This window comes from Momordica charantia, assembly GCF_013281855.1.
Source record: "Momordica charantia cultivar OHB3-1 chromosome 8 unlocalized genomic scaffold, Mcharantia_2.0 BLBB01000008.1, whole genome shotgun sequence".
NCBI lineage: Eukaryota > Viridiplantae > Streptophyta > Magnoliopsida > Cucurbitales > Cucurbitaceae > Momordica > Momordica charantia.
The window spans coordinates 33,119,850-33,136,932 of record NW_028275166.1 but is presented as its reverse complement, the minus strand read 5'-3'; the positions used below and the strand labels follow the sequence as shown (position 1 = coordinate 33,136,932).

Below are 17,083 nucleotides of genomic sequence, written 5' to 3'. Positions count from 1 at the left end.
TCACCAATACGTATTAACGCAAGAAGCTTGAAACCCAGAAAAACCCTGCATTTCATCTTGCCGGAAGCAGCCTTCGCCGAGCTCGCCGACCTTACCGGAGACCAAGCCATAATAACCCTTAGGGTCCGTCGACACCGCCGTAGACGGCGGAGGAGGATAAAAAGCATGGTTTAATTCTTCTTCTCCTCCAAAAGCTGGTGATTCAAAAGCATCATCGGGCGAGTTCTGGCCGGTAAGCCTCTGAACTATTTCTCGAAACTCTGATTCGGAGTTCGCCTTCACCATCATCGGGTTCGAAATGTACTTGACTTTGATGGGCTTCTCCATTATTGCTCTATTGGGAGCTTGGCTTCTTTGGTGATGACGGTGATGATCAGGAAGGCTTCTTCTAAGGTTATCCATATTTAAAAAGTTGGAGAATATTGGGAGAAGGGAAGAAGTTGAATTTGAATGTTATTTTTGTTTGGGGGAGAAGTTGTGTTTTTGTAGAGTTGTAAAGAAGGGTTGTTTCGTGGAAGGAGAGATGATTGAGAAAGGAAGGAAAAAAAAAACACAAAAAATGAAGATGGTGGTTGAAATAAGAAAAAAAAAGGTGTGTACTTGTTCATTGTTATATGTGTACGATTCCGCCCTATTGTTAACTTTCTAACATGGCTGCCCTTTTTGTTGTAGTTCATTGTATAAAATGTCAATGTCTCTGGGTGAGATGTTGAGGTCTCAAATTTATAAATATATGATTATGTTAAAGATAATTGTTAGAATCCATATAAATAAATTAAATTTACCCAACTCATTAGCTTAAACTTTTGGGTTGAGTGGTGGTTTATTCATTCTTAAGATGGTATTAGAGTAATGGTATTAGAGTGGGAGATCTGTATTGATATTAATGGATATTATTAAAATAGAATTATAAAAAGCATAAAGGTTATAAAAATTATTTCTGTTAATAATTTAAATGTTTAAATTTATATATTAAGATTTGGATTATTATATTGATTGACATTGACTCTCTTGATATTGATGTCAAATTTTCCTAATTTAGGGATATATTGACCTGCGAGAGATATTTTAATTCTTGGTTATTTGGGTACGTAGTTTTATGATATGATGAAAGTTTTGATTAAAAGTGTTCATATGATCAATTATTTTTCAAGTTGTCCCTTCAGGGAAGGGTAGTTGGAGACTTGAGATACCAACTACCTTAGTCTCAAATTCAAGCCTTGCGTTGGTCACAAGTGTTGCTCAGCCCAAACAACGAGCTTCTGTTATAGGGATCTTGGTCACAAGTACTGTTCAACCCAAGCAGCGAGCTTCTGTTATAGGGATCTACTAGCATAAACCACAAGATATCAATTCTAAAAAATAAAAAAATATAATATATATTTTTCAAGTTCACCAATGTGGAGATGGAGATTTGAGCTTCTAACGTTTAACAAACAAACTTTCATATCGATATTGAAAAACTTGTATATTTTTAATATGAAATTGATACTTTAAAAATATTAAAAATAAAATTGAAAAATGGTATGCACGCTTAAAAAGCCAAATCATATATTTAACCTTCTAATTTATAGAGTTAGAATATCTTGATTATAATTTTGTTTAAAGCTTTTAAAGAAAATATTTAACTGGCCTAAAAGGCCAATTCCAATTAAAATTTTCCTCAAAACCATTGGAACTAGATTTATGGTTTGCTCTTTTGATAGCTAGACCAACCTTAACAATGAAGTAAGATATGCAATTTTTTCAAAATTTTAGACTAATATATTGTATATTCTATGGAGAATTTCAATATGATTCTTCTTTCTCTTCCAATTATTCATCATCTTTTAAAAAAGATATACATTGACCAAACATCTAAAATTCTTAAACTTTATGATATACATTGACCAAACATCTAAAATTCTTAAACTTTATGCTATTTTCTATAGAGAAAAATATAATCTATGACAAATTAGAAACATGTGGGTATGACAACCTATTATTTTAAAGTTGTTCATTAAATTCCACGAGATATTACCTAGTACTTTTAAGATCTTTTTATGTTCCCTTTATCATTACACATTTTGACTAACTTTGGAGCAATTTTGGATTATATAGCGAAGATCATTATTATTATATCTCTTATAAACAAAAGATAGAAAGTTAGAATTCTTTGAATCCTTCATCCTCACATCATGTTATTAGAACTAGAAAAATGATATAATATATATATATATATATATAGTCATAATCTGATTATTATATCTCATTTGAACAAAAGATGGAAAGTTAGAATCCTTCATTCTATAGAAAGTTCGAATCCTCCGTCCTCACATCATGTTATTAGAACTAAAAAAATGATATAATATATATATATATATATATATATATATATATATATATAACTCTATTGATAAAAAAAGAAAAAAAAGTTTATCTTTTATTTTTCTCCTGATATAAACTCTATTGATAAAAAAAAAAGAAAAAAAGTTTAGATTTTATTTTGTTCATTAAATTTTTATACTAAATTCTTTTTTGAACGTCAAACTTTGAAATATTTTGTTTTAGTCTTTCAAATATAAAAAATAATTTTAGCCATTTTATTTTTTTATAGATTATTTAATAGAAATCTAACATAACCACATATTTTATAAATTATTTAGTAGATATACCTACGCATAAATATTCGAAGTCACATAATAGTATGCTATGTGTTTGGATTTCAAAATGCAATATATTTATATTTTATGTTTAAAAATTAATGAAAAATTAAATGGGAAAACTAAAATAAGTATTTATAAGGGTTTTAGAAATTAATAGAAAATTGGGAGTTTAAGAATAAAAAAATAATAAATGTTGAACTTGAGGAACTAAAATGAAAATCTGAATTAGGAGGTTTTTTTTTTAACAAAAAATTCGTGTAAAAACTTCACAGATTTAAACAACTCCAAGTACTTCATTAAATAGTTGTACTAAAAAAACACAAGAAAAACTACTTCATTAAGTAAAAAATATTTAAATAAATAATGTTAACTAATTTTCAATAAATTATACCTAATTTATTGTGTTAACATAGCTTAATTGAGTGATAATTGGCTTTCCCCAAACTTTTTGTATTATACAGCTTATTGACAATACTCCACAAACGTAGTGGTTTGTTAACCTAAACTTTAAATAATAAAATAGTTGATAATTAACCTTTTATAATATAACATCATCCACTCAATTTTTGAGTAATGATAACTAATTTTCAACAATATATATTAATAAACAAGAAAAACCCTATCCTAATCTATAGCATTATTTAAAAAGAAAATCATTAAAAATGATGGACTACATATAACTTTTGAAATACTAAAATAATTTGTATTTAAAAATATTGATATATCAATCATAGAGATTGTGAAAAATATATATATTTCATAACAAAAAGGAGTCATTTCACAATTATTATTTGTATAATTTGAGTCAAAAAGTAGTTGTTTGCAATTTGCATCTAGCCAGGGATGATTGGTTTGAAAGTTGAAATCAAGAGCAAATATCAAACAAAATGAAAGTCAAAATAGTCTAAGTTGATCAATTAATAAATATTGTTTATAAAATATGGTTTCATAGACCATCTAGAAACACGTAACACATCTGTTAGAGATCATATATTATTTACAAAATTATTACGCTTACTAAATTAAAAAAAAAATATTACACTTGAATCTTGATTAATTGGCTAAATCTTCTGGTTTGACTGATTGAAAAGACTGTTAATGGTCAATAATAATTTTTTAATCACTAATAATTAGAAAAAACAAATTGTAATTGTAACCATTATTTAATTTACATTATGGACGTTCTGGTTTTTTCTTCATATTTTTTTAAACAAAATTTCTAAACATTTACTTTTATTAGAATCTCAGTCATATTGTTAAGTTTTATAAAATTTATTTGTACAACCTTCTGTCTCTTTCCCTTTTGTATATAGAATATAAAGTTTTAAATTCATTTTTATTTAGATTTTTACTTTTTAGGGTACACACGATTATCTTCTTCCTACCCAAAAAAAAAAATATATATATATATATATATATATATATATATATATATATAAAATAATGTAACCACAGACCAATTACGGAAGGAACAGCTGATATGATATGTTTTGGTCTTAATCTTTTAATATTTTTTCAATTTTATTTTTTATATTTAAAATGTTTCAATTTAGTCACTAATATTTTAACACTTAGATGAATGTTAAAATTGGTCGATTAATAAACTTAAATGTGGGATATAAAACTCAATAAATTTGTGGATATCGGGGGAAACATACTATATCTAGGAGATAAAGTTTATAATTCCACGGTCTAAATTTTATAATTGGTAAAAGTTTTAAATTTTATTCTCTGAGTGACTTTTTTTTATCTTTTAAATTTCTACGAATTCACTAAATATTATGTCGTCATGTAATATTTGAATCTTTGTCAATTTAGTCCATCACAATGACGATGGACTAAATGAAAAAAGTTTAAAAAAAATTTAGAGACTAATTGTTGAAACTTTTTATCATTAGGGCCTAAAGTGAAAATTTTCCCAAACATTAAGGACTAAAACGTAATATTAGCGTAGATTTTAAAACTAACTTTGGATATTTTTTAATTAATTTTCTAAAATTAGCAATGATATATGACATGCACATACTAATTTGCATTTTTATTTATTTTGAAGTAGTTTCAGCATTTGCCCATTTTCCCATTTTCCCAAATGGTCCAAAATGTTTGGGGAACATTGAGCTACATCTGGACAGCCAGTTTTAGGCCCAACCAAAATTATCCATGCAAACTAATTTGATTTATTAGAATATCATTCCCAAAACAAAATCAGTACTTAAAAAAAATATATTCATCAGATTAACCATGGCAGAGGGTTGAGTGTGAAGAAATTTAAAAAAAATAAAAAAATCATATGAAAATTGGGAATTTGTACCTGTCTACCTTAAAAGAGAGATTAAAAATTAAAAGATAATTATCGGCCTAAATTTTGCTAATACTCTGATCTTGTCTCTAAAATAAATTACTAATAAACATGAATTTTGTCTTACCACCATTAAATATTTGACAACTCATTATTTTTTAAAAACACTTTTGATTTTGTATTTCTCTCCCTTTCTTTAGATATTTAATGGTGGTGAGATCAAAATTGCTCCATATTAGTGAGGATCCAAAATTTTACATTTTTTTTTATTTGTTCACTTTTTGGTCCCTGAACATCAAATGTTGTGTATTATTTACCCTCAACTTGTTGGAATGTTTTTGTTGCATTTTTTTTAGACTTACAAAAAATTATTTTAGTATTTATTGTTAATTTTTTCATTAATCATGAAACATAATATCTAACCTAAATGTTGCTTTAAAATACTTTTTCAAATAGACATCTAAACATTAGCTAAATGAATACAACACGAATCTATGTTATTTTTGTATTAAAAAAAATTAAGGTTCCCCTAAATTTTTTAAATTATATCAAGTCAGTTTTTAAACTTTAAAAAGATCTGTTTTAGTATCTAAATTTTTATGTTTAAAATGTCTTATATTAGCCCATGAACTTTTAAAACATAGTCATTTAAAATTTCACCATTTTTATTTTGTTAATTGATGAACAAACGAATAATTTGACTTTGAAGGTGTGTATTAACATGCTGGAGTTGGACATGTATTGGAGTCACGCATAAGTCAACAAAGACAGGAATAGAGTGGATGTAATATTTTTTTTATTACTCAAGAGTCGGCAACCCTTTAGTCTTTATGCCTCTATACTTGAATGTATGTGTTATGAGATTGATATGATTTAAAAATTGATTTGATATGATTTGAGATTTAGAATTTAATTTTGGATATCATTTTGATTTAGATGTTTTGTTCCTATTATGATTTGGAATCATTCTATTATAAATAAGATGATATGTCGTGTATCAAATTAAGGAATTGAATTTAATATGAAACTTTATTTTGTAATTCTCTCTATTTTCTTTCCTCCGAAAGCCTCCCAAATTTAGCAGTATGCAACCTCAAGGATATTCTTTAAGACCCAAGCTATTCCTTGAGGACTGAATACTGGATGTAATATTCGATGTCATAGTAATTATAACAGAGACTAAAATAATTACCATTTGAAAATTTATAAATTAAAATAGCAGACATTTTAAAAGTTAGACAGAAATCAAAATTCAAAAACTAAAACAAACATTTTAAACATTTATAAACCAAAATAGCCAATATTTTAAAGTTGAGAGACAAAAGATATCTCGAGATATCAAAACCAAAAGTAGAGACAAAAATAAAATTCAAGTAAAAATTCTCACTTTCCTAGCTTGTATGTCAAAAAAATTCAGGACAATCCAAAAATAAATCCACCAAACCAAAAGACTTTAATGAATATTTTAAAGACCAACATCGACATCTCAATTTTACGAAAACGTAGTTGGAAATATCGATAAAATTTTTATATCAATGAACATTTCTAGAAAAATTACAAAATTAATGCACTCATTTATAAACGAATTTAAAACTCTAGTTTCTAATACTATTTCCATACTAACGTTATTTCGTCGATTTTTTTATGATCCAAAATGAAAATGTCGATTCACTCCTTAGTTAGTTATACTGAAGTCAACCAAAATACCCTGTTCTTTAATCATAACAAGTAATATAAGGGTGAAACCACAAAATAAAAGCAAGGGAGAGAAGGTGGAAAAAGGGAAAAGAAAGAAAAAAGAAAGGTACAAAGAGTATGGGAATAGGGTTAGAAAATAGAAAGTAGAATGAGTACCATGAAAATGGAAGGGGAAGGAAACCCCAAAAAACCCTAGACCCTGCAAAACCCTAAACTGTGAACCCCATGTGAAAACTGAAACTCAAACCCTGTCCATCTTCAAAACCTAGTCATGTTGGCGCTCTTTTCAATGCCTCTTTCTCTTCTCACTCTTCATTATTATGCCCTAACTTTCTCTTTGATTTCAAGTGTTGGTGTTGGGAGAGATTAAATGCATAAGTTAAGGGCATTTTATGTCTGCCTCTGCCATCCCAACAACAAAACAGTGCAATTTTTCTGATATCATTTGTACTCACTGTCTAGTGTTGGACAGTGTAATGCAGTTTGGGGAAACTGAATCTAGGTAATACATATATGCCCTTTCTCTGATTTTTTATTCTTTTCCAAATATAAGTCAAAATACAAAAAAATATAAAATAAAAAATTAAAATATTACTTCTACCCAAAGATTTATCCTTCTTTTAATACCTGCTCTTTTAAAAATGTTTCCATCATCCAAAGTCCGTTTAAAAAAACGAAAAAAATGTAACCTCTATTTTATAATTATTTTGTTTTTTTGGGGACGCCTAATCAACACTAACTTTTTACTTTTGTTATCTGTATTTGAATTTTCAAGATAAAAGTAAAAAGAAATTTTTAATTTTTAAAATTTAAAATTTTAATTTAATTTATTATTATTATTTTGGAAACAAAAAACTAAAATGGTACTTAAAAACTTATTTTATTTTCTAAAATGGACTAAAATGTGTTTATAAAAGATGTGAAAAAAATACTTTGAAAAATGGTGGAAACAAACATAATCTTATAAAATAAAAAAATTGAAACAAAATCATTACTAAACAGAAATGTAGCCGATTACTTTTACTCCTCCTGTCTTTTAATAATTATATTTTTAGCATAGCTAACATAAGTATAGGTTAATGGCTAAAACATCTCTATTTCGATATTATATATATATATATATATATATATATATATAAATAATATGGACACACTTATACGATTATATTTGCACATAGCAGTTTTTTTAGATATAGTTGATATACTTTGATTAATAGGAATTATTGATACTTTTCAGGAAAAAAAAATAATAACTATTGATATATATATATATTGAATTATTGATATCATTTATTTTAATTTTTGATATACTTGGCACAAAAGAAATTAGGGTTTATATATATCTTACGCTGCAAATTGTGATGACCCTTACAATTATGTATACATACACATCTACTTAAATAAATTTTCTTTCAATTTTAAAAAAAAAATGGAGGAAGCTGACAAGTTGATATGTTAGAAACTTGAAATAGATCATTTGAAACATTTTTTTTTTTATTTTGGTAAGTTTAATAATTACATAGATTTGACTCCCATACATTCATGATTCATGATAAAAAGTCAAATTTGTAGGTAAGACCAAACCATGCTTTTATATATATATAGCCAACTTAAATTAATTTCGTGCAAAAAGAATAGAATCTCTCGAAGAAAAATATTTAACATGTGGCCTTGTTGAATTTATGTAGTTTAGAAACTTGAGATTTTTTTTTAGAATAATTGAACCCATTTCCATGCTATATTGGATTTTTCCAATTCCAAAATTGGAACAATCGAAAATTCTCAGCTTGCTTGGTTTAACGTTAAGAAAACAAAATAAATAAATAAACTGAACTAAAAAAAATTGTTATATACATTTTTTTAAAGAATATTCTTTAATTTAGCATGATTATGCGAGATGTTGGACACTTTAAGGTTTCTTAGACAGGAAAAAAAAAAAAGAAAAAAAAAAGAAAAGGAAAAACTTCATTGAAAATGAAAACTTTGACACTCTATATCCCTTGAAATTTGAATGCTGATTCTATCTAAATTTTGGTTTGATTTGAGTCTGAAACTATTTCAGACTATTTCATTATCGATTTGGTTGAAAACTAAATTGCACCGATCCGTAAACACCCTAATAAAATTAACTAACATTTAAGCTGTTTTAAAAAATATTATTTTTCTATAAGAAAAATTAAGTTAAAATTTAGTTCGAATTTGAGTCAAATCAAGTTTAGTTAGATTACTAAAAATTGTGTAACTTTGTTGAGAATGGACTCCGTCTTTTACAGGGAAGCTTTGGAAAGCATATTATTCTACTATTTAATGGTGGGGGAATCCATATTTTTAAACACGGCGGAATTGGGCTTCTCATGGATAAGTCAAGAGTGACTCCACCTGATCGTGTTGTCCTTAACCCAAACTTTAGTCCAAACACGTGTTCTCAGACGAGAGTACAATTTAGCCACTCTAATTCCACTTCTAGCATAAATCATCTAAACTTTATGGAGATTTTAAATCTACTAGTGACCAGACATGGCATGGTAAATTTAAGACTGCCAAACAAAATCAGATTTTAGTACATTGTACTTCTATTAAATCAACTTAAATAAATCTGACTTTTTTCTTTTTTTCTTTTTGAGAAAATGAATCTGACTTATTTATGAAAGAAAATAAAGTTGATTTTTTTTTTAAGTTAAAAGAATTGAGTTATTGTACAGGTGGAAATTATGTATATGTGGAAGGACTCAGAAGCAAAAGGTTTAATTAAGTTGAAGGATAATGCTCCAACCAACTTGGTCCTTTTTCCCCAACTCAATGTAGATTTGACATTAAAAAATTACTCAAATCAACTACTTTGTAATAATATATTCAATAAGTTTTATTTAATTCAATTATTTTTCTTTTTTTGCTTATTTTAATAAAAATAAAGTTGGGGTTTTAGCCTTGACCTTTAAAAAAAATAGATGTCTTCCAAAAAAGTGAAAATTTATTTTATTTTATGAGTTCAGGTTTTTATAGAATAGTAGAAATGTAAAAATAAAAATTCAAAATATTCGACTTTTATGAATAGTTATTAGTATCTTGAATATTAATTGAGTAAGGTGGGAGTAGTATGAAATTTTTTTCATTACTATTAAACTTTTATAAAATTTTCCTTAATATTTCCGATCTACTTAAAAAATTATGAATAACTTTATATGTAGATAGTATATTTATCTATCAATGTTAGTTGTTGCTAAATCTACGTCTTAGCCGGCCTTCTTCGTTTTTGATGAAAAAGAAATTCAATCTCGATCTTCGAAAGCGTTTTCCTTCCCCTCCCGTTTTAGCGACACTTTTGTTAAAATTTCGTTAAAATGGTGCTGCAGAAAGCCTTCTTTCTTGTAGTGAGAAACTTGAAATAAACTATTTTTCCTCTTGTATATGATCAATAAATGTTAAAAAAACAAGCTTTAAAAGTTATTTTTTGGCCAACACGAGCATAGCTCAACAGTAATTGACCTATATCTCCAACAAAAAGATTGTGAGTTCGATCCCCCACCCCACATGTTGTACTAAAAAAGTTACTTCTTGTAATTAGGTATCAACAGTCCAAATATTTTTTTACTATTAAACGAAAAACTTAACGAGGGAGACTAAGATTAATCATATTTTGGGATGAAAACATAATAATTGAAAGTTTAAGACATGTTTGATAACGTTTCCGTTTTTTTTTCATTTTTAGTAAAAAAAAAACATAATTGCATCTAGTAACTATTTTGTGTTCTTCATTTTTTTTAATTAAAAAAGAAGAAACTTGATTTTGTTTGAAACGAAAAAATTTCTAAAATTTTTTAACAATTTTTGGAACGTTTCTAAAAAAATGAAAAACAATAAACATAAATAGTTGTCAAATGCTTTACATTCTTCAATAAGACTAAACAAGAAACACGAAAAGAGAACGTTAACTAACAAATCTTAAGAGTTGAATCCGTACAAAATTCAAAATTTGAGATTAAACTTGTAATTTAACGTGAAAGCAAGAGAAGAGGTGACGAATTAGAGAGGCGCGTGGGGAAAAGGGAGGGTGGCATATATGAAGTGGAAAGTAGAGAGAAAAGCAATGAAAGGAAAAGACAGAATTGGAATTTTGGAGTACACAAAATTTAAAAAAAAGAGTGATGAGAGACACACCCTAACCACCCATCATGTTCCCACACTTGGGAGCACCACCTACCTTTCAATTATTCATTTCACTCCCACTATTCCCTATTCCCTATTCCTTCCCTTTTACTTTTCTTTTTTTTTTTTTCCATTTCAAATTGTACTACGTAACCATTACGGGTTTTGTTACAATTTCATTCTTGAACTTATTACTTGAAAAATATACAAATTAGACTTATATCGGAAGCATTTTTATTATGTAACCACAATCAAATGACACGAAGAATTCAAAAATACATTTAATTAGAAACACGTCTCACTGTTCAAAAAGTCATGTCAAACCCACTCTTAGACCTAAAATACTTCATTTTAGGTCTTTGGAGATATTAGTTTGTATAACTCAGTTTTTACCCTCTCAAACTTAATTGTAACTTTAGAGATATAATTGTTCAAATTAAAAATTTAAGAATGCAATTGTAACAACTCCTCGATAATCTCTCCAGTCTCGGAGGTTCGAGAGAAAACCGGAATCCAATAGACAGGGAAAGGGAAGAAAAGGGTGTGAGGGTGTTGCCATGGCTTTGAGAGACAAAAGAAAGAGAGATAGAGAGAGAGAGGAAATATGACAAAGGAAGAAAAAGGGAATTGGGGGAATTAATGTGTGGGTGTGGTTTGAAAATGAGGATAAGTTTCAGGGTTCTTTTTTTTTTTTTTGCCTGAGGGACAGAGGGAAATGGACTGGACAACACCATCTACCACACCCATGTGACCCTCTCCCTCTTGGGTCCCAATCCCCCCTCCCTCTCTATTTTCAAACTTACTATAATTTCCAAACATCTGTAGTCTGTTTTCGATTTAAATATTATTTTGGTTCTTGTACTTTCGATTTTTTTTCATTCATTTTAGTTTTTGTACTTTTAAAATGTTTGTTTTGAGATATACACTTTATACGTTAGCTACGTACTTTCAAATTTCAACTTTCAACTTTAGTTTATTTTAATTTCTATACTTTCGAAATGTCTATTTTGGTTCTTGTACATTTAAAAAGTGATTATTTTCTATCCCTTGCCTTTCATTTTTATCATAATTTTATCATGATATTCTTCATTTAATTTACTAAATTTCTTGAAATGTAGCTATAATTTTGTATTTAAGGTTTCCATTGCCTATTAAATATGTATTAAAATTTTATAAATACGGACCAAATTGATCCTTTTGAAAAAGTACAATAACCAAAACCGACGTTTTGAAAACAATGACTAAAATGAATAAAAGTTGAAAGTATAAAGACTCAAATGAATCTTGAAAGTTCGAGAAATAAAATGAACAAAAATCAAATTACATAGACTAAAATAGTATTTAAATCTATATTTTCCTATTCAATCTTTCTCCTTTTCAAAATTATAATTTAAATATAAAATAGAGATCGAAACTTACCATATCTTTAGAAATAAAAAAGTTAATAATACTGATTGAATTAGGTTAAAATTTACTATTATATTTACACAACATGCTACTTAAATTCTTTTTCATTCGTTTTCTCTTATTTATCTTTATTTTATTTTCGAAGTTTCTATGTTGATAATTTTTTTCATACCTATCTTAGACTTTATTATTATCATTATTATTTAAGTTAAGAAAAAAAGTTCTCTCTTTATCAATTGTTTTCGCTATTTTAAAAAATTACCATTGTACTGAGTTATTCCTTACTTTTTTTTTAATTGAATCTTTGTACTTATTTCGTTGTGATCTCTAAACTAATACCTAAACTTTATACGTATATTTTGTTTATTTAACTAATTGGTAGATGTAGAATAAATACTTTAAAAGATCCTCATGGATTGGGATGAGGAATAAATTTCCTGCCCCACCCAACCACAGATTTTTGTTTAATTATTGATACATTTTTTAAAATTCTTCATTATGTTATTAATAAAGAGATATATGAATCTACATATTGTCATTTAAACTAATAAATAATAAAAATATATTTGGGTGTTAAGTTTAACATGAATTTAGATTTAGGTCAAAGACAAGTTAATGGAAAACTAAAAGATGGTATAACTAAAAAGTTAAAGAGATTAAACCAAAATATCTGAGAGCAGAGAGAATGAAATAGGATATATAAAAATTTAGAAATTAAAAATAATGATTTTTTTTTCATTCCCTCTCTTTATTGCCTTCCATAAAATAAACTCATAGGAAGGGGAAAAATAAAAAAATAAAAAAATTATTTTGGTGATAGTTGAGTTAAATCAGGAATTCGAATCTATAACCTTTTATTCGATGATGTATGGTTGAATCTATTAAAATATTTAGGTGGTCAAAATATTAGAGGTTGTTGAAGAGGGGATTCTTATAATAATTTTTTTTTAAAGAAGGAAAAAAATTGCTTCAATTATTTAAAAAATATATTTGTGAAAATAAATTAAGAAAAATAAAGATAAAAGTAATAAGTTTAGGTGATATGTATTTATTTCTTATCCTTCGAAAAAGATTTCAACCGGTGTGTGAGTTTAAAGATTTCAAAAGTTAAATTTCTCACGCTCGTAATTGTTGAACTACACAAATTAAAAGTATGTTTTAAAGGATTTCTAAATGTTGACTAAAAAAATCAAATGGATATTTTAAGGGTCTAATATTTTGAGACGTTCTTTAAAAAAAAACGCAAAAATGACTCGATTTATAACTTGAAGTAACCAAACCCAAAAAAATTCATAGTTGGGTTTGTGTTCATATATTATTTTAAAATAATTATCTTGGTTGAACAAATTTGCAATAAAAACTTTTAAGTTGGGTAAAAACAAATCTCTTTAACTGATTAAGATAACTCAATTTAAATTAAAGTCAAATTTTATTTTCAATAATTAAATAGGTCAAAAAATCAACTAGAATAAGAAACAAAAAGGGAAAATGCCATTCATTTTAAAATTTTTCTTTATAACTTTGAACTAATTAAAGATATATTAATAATGAATTTACAAGTTTTAAAGGTAGCTACTAGTTATTCAATCAATCATGCTAAATAACTCTTATTCAAATACCAATTATAACATCTAAAACTCACTCTAGTTTTGAAAAAGCTCCCTTTCATGTGACACACATGTTGGTCAATAATTTCTTATTATAATCTAGAATTTAATATTATATTCTAAATTTTGAAAACATTTTTCTAAATTTGTAACGCTTAATTGGATCACCTAAATATTCTAATCATTATTTTATATTGGCATGTGAACCATATCCATTGGTTATAATCTTTTATTCCAATTTGAAAAAAGTTGATCTGAATAATTTGGACTAAAATTGACAATTGTATTTGTCTAGTCAATTATGCGAGCAAATATATCTATTTGAAAGCTTTATTAAAAAAAAAAAAAAAGGAAGAATGTTTATATTGAAGAATAACAAAGAAGAATTTTCAAAATTTATTCGATAGAATGATTTTAATTATAAAACCACTTGGAAAACAAAAGATAACATTTAGTTGTATTCATATTTTCCAAGTATGTATTAAATTAGCTGGTAATATAAGAGTTGATCCTTCAATAACTTTTGTGTAAATGATTAAATTAAATTTCAAGAATTAATATGAATTAAAATTTTAAATTTATTTATAAGAATTATTATGAAATAAAAAAAAAGTAAAGAAAGCACAAAATACTCATTATGTTATAATTCTAGTCTTTGTGTTCGTTATTTTACCTTATTTGTTTAGTGCTCCTTATAAATTAGCTGGATAAGTAATAACGTAAAGTTGATATAATATCATGTAGAAGCTAACATTATATGCACTCACACAACAATGTTAATATGTCTCATCAAAACTTTACATTAATGTTTATATTTAAAAAAATGGTTGAACTTCCCATCTCTGAAAAAATAACAAGATACCTTAAATGTTGAGCGAAGTTCACATTGACTTTTAATTTATATAACTTTTTCCGTTATTATTATTTTTTATTTTGTTTTTATGAGAGTTATTATTTACTTGAGGGTTGTATATTATTATATTTATAAAAGTATATGGAATAAAATAAAAGAATTATTAAAAATAAATAAAAAATTATAAAACTAATTCAAATTGTAATACTTTAAAACAAAGAACAAAAGCACTTTACTCGTCTAATCAAGGTCTTAAATGGTTGATATTTTAATTTTATGAAATATCGATAAAATGTCAACGTCGATATATATCTCTGAAAAAAAAAATATTTAAGAAAATATCGATAAAATGTCAATACCAACATTTAAGTCTTAAATGTTGATATTTTAATTTTATGAAAATGTCGATGAACATATCGATAAAATGTCAATATCAATAGATATCTTTAGAAAAATTAAAAAAAAAAATCACGACAAACGTCTAAATTAATTGGTATATTTTGTCAAACTTTTTAGGTACTAATATAGAAATGTTGGTTTATCTCTAAATTTAATACTTGAAAATCTTGGGATTAGATATGGTAATAGTTACGGCCATAAAAGATGGATACTAGGAGGAGATCGTAATCTTGTTGAATAGTACATTTATAAGAAATTAGGACCCTATGAACTATGAAGGGTCACTGTTCTTGGGATTGACTTTGGCCCCCAAAGCTAACTACAATTCTAACGTTGTCAGGACTCATCACCTATGCCCCATGTCCAGCCAAGGGGTCCTCCAAACTTACATTAAATTTCACACTTCCCTATCTAAAAACTATAGTCCTCATTGATTTTTCATCCATTATTTAATAACGCGAGCCCATTTGAAAAATCATATCCAATCTAATACACATGGTGTGACTCAAAAAATGATTTGTACTCGGCTTATTCCTATAATTCTAACATTTTCAATTTAGTCTCGATAGCTTTGTTAAAACTTCGATAAATATTATCAGATTTATCAAATATTCAAACCTCCGTAATATTACTTTCCAGTTCATCGATTACATATCATGTAAAGTATGTGTCAAATTAAGGTGATGCTTAAAACGTTTTGTTTCGAGATGCGATTAACAAGACCATGCCATAAACAGTTCTATTTTGGTTATTATACTTTCAATTTTTTGTTCATTTTAGTGTTTGTATTTTTTAAAAATGACTATTTTGATCTCATTTTTTTATCATAAAGTTCAGCATAACACTTAATTCTCTAAATTTCTTGAAATATAGTCATTAAAATTTTATATCAAAAGATTCTATTATGTAGAGAGTTTACATTAAAATTTTGCAAATATAGACCAGATTGATAATCTTTTAAAAATAAAGGGATTAAAACTTACTAGGACAAAATAAACCAAAATTAAAAGTGGAGAGACAATTAAAATGAACATTTTAGAAGTATAGAAAGTAAAATGAACTAAATCTAAAAGTACACTTATCAAAATAGTATCCAAAATTTATATCAATCAAATGAAAATTTAGATACCAAAGCAAGCTCAACTCAATAATAATTGGTATATATCTTAAATCTAGATGTCGTGAGTCGGATCCAACCTAAGAAAAAATGAAAACTTGGATATTTGTATGGTAAAGTGGTGGCGCGTGAGGAAAAGGAGAGAGAGTGGGGAAAAGAAAGAAAGAAAGGGGAAAGGGAATCTATTAAGGAAGCCATAACGTCATCATCAATAAGTGAGACCAAAAGGGTTTTTGGAGCCAAGTGGTCCACACAACAACCAAACAATACATTGTCATGTTAAATGTGATCCTCTCTTCTATCTTTCTAAATTAAAAAAAAAATTATTTCAAAATAACTTAAATCAAAACAATATATACTTTTCTAAATACTTTATCGACCAATTTATATGCATTTTGACTTATATGTGATGATTGCTTGACCATATGTAACGTGACTTCTAAGGTAAAATATATGTTCACGAGTGATTTTTTATAAGTATTAATATCTAAGTTAGTCAATGATTACTATATGATTATGATTTATTTGTTACTTATTTGATTATAGTTAACCAGTGCTGAGATTAATTATCAAAATTTATAAAATGATGATTGTTTAAGAATGTTATATTACCTTTATATCTAGGACTTGGACGATAAAGATTTTGACACTTGATGTCCCAAACATTTTTCCTAAGATATAGAGATTTCACAAGTTGTCTTGAATTATTATTAGAATGAAACTTGTCTCTATAAAATTACACGGGTCATTCCTTACATTTTTTTGTCCTCATTTACATCACAAAAAGGGGGAAAATTAGTAAAATAAGAAAATACACCTGGCCTAAGTAGTTCTTATCAATTCATTTGAGTTTAAAAAAAAAATTGGCTGTAATTAAATGTATCTCATTACAAGTTAAAAGAGAGCATTCAT

The 17,083-nt window shown here is 26.6% G+C and overlaps 1 protein-coding gene across 1 annotated transcript; it reads right to left on the bottom strand.

Moving 5' to 3' along the window:
- LOC111012954 (sigma factor binding protein 1, chloroplastic-like) lies at nt 1-327 on the bottom strand. The gene has a single exon (XM_022287268.1). The coding sequence runs from the start codon at nt 325-327 to the stop codon at nt 1-3; it is 327 nt and encodes a 108-aa protein (XP_022142960.1).
- Between the last annotated feature and the right edge of the window lie 16,756 nt (nt 328-17,083).

Excerpts from the sequence above, each read along its gene's own strand:
- LOC111012954 (XM_022287268.1), bottom strand. The coding sequence starts at position 327 with ATGGAGAAGCCCATCAAAGTCAAGTACATTTCGAACCCGATGATGGTG.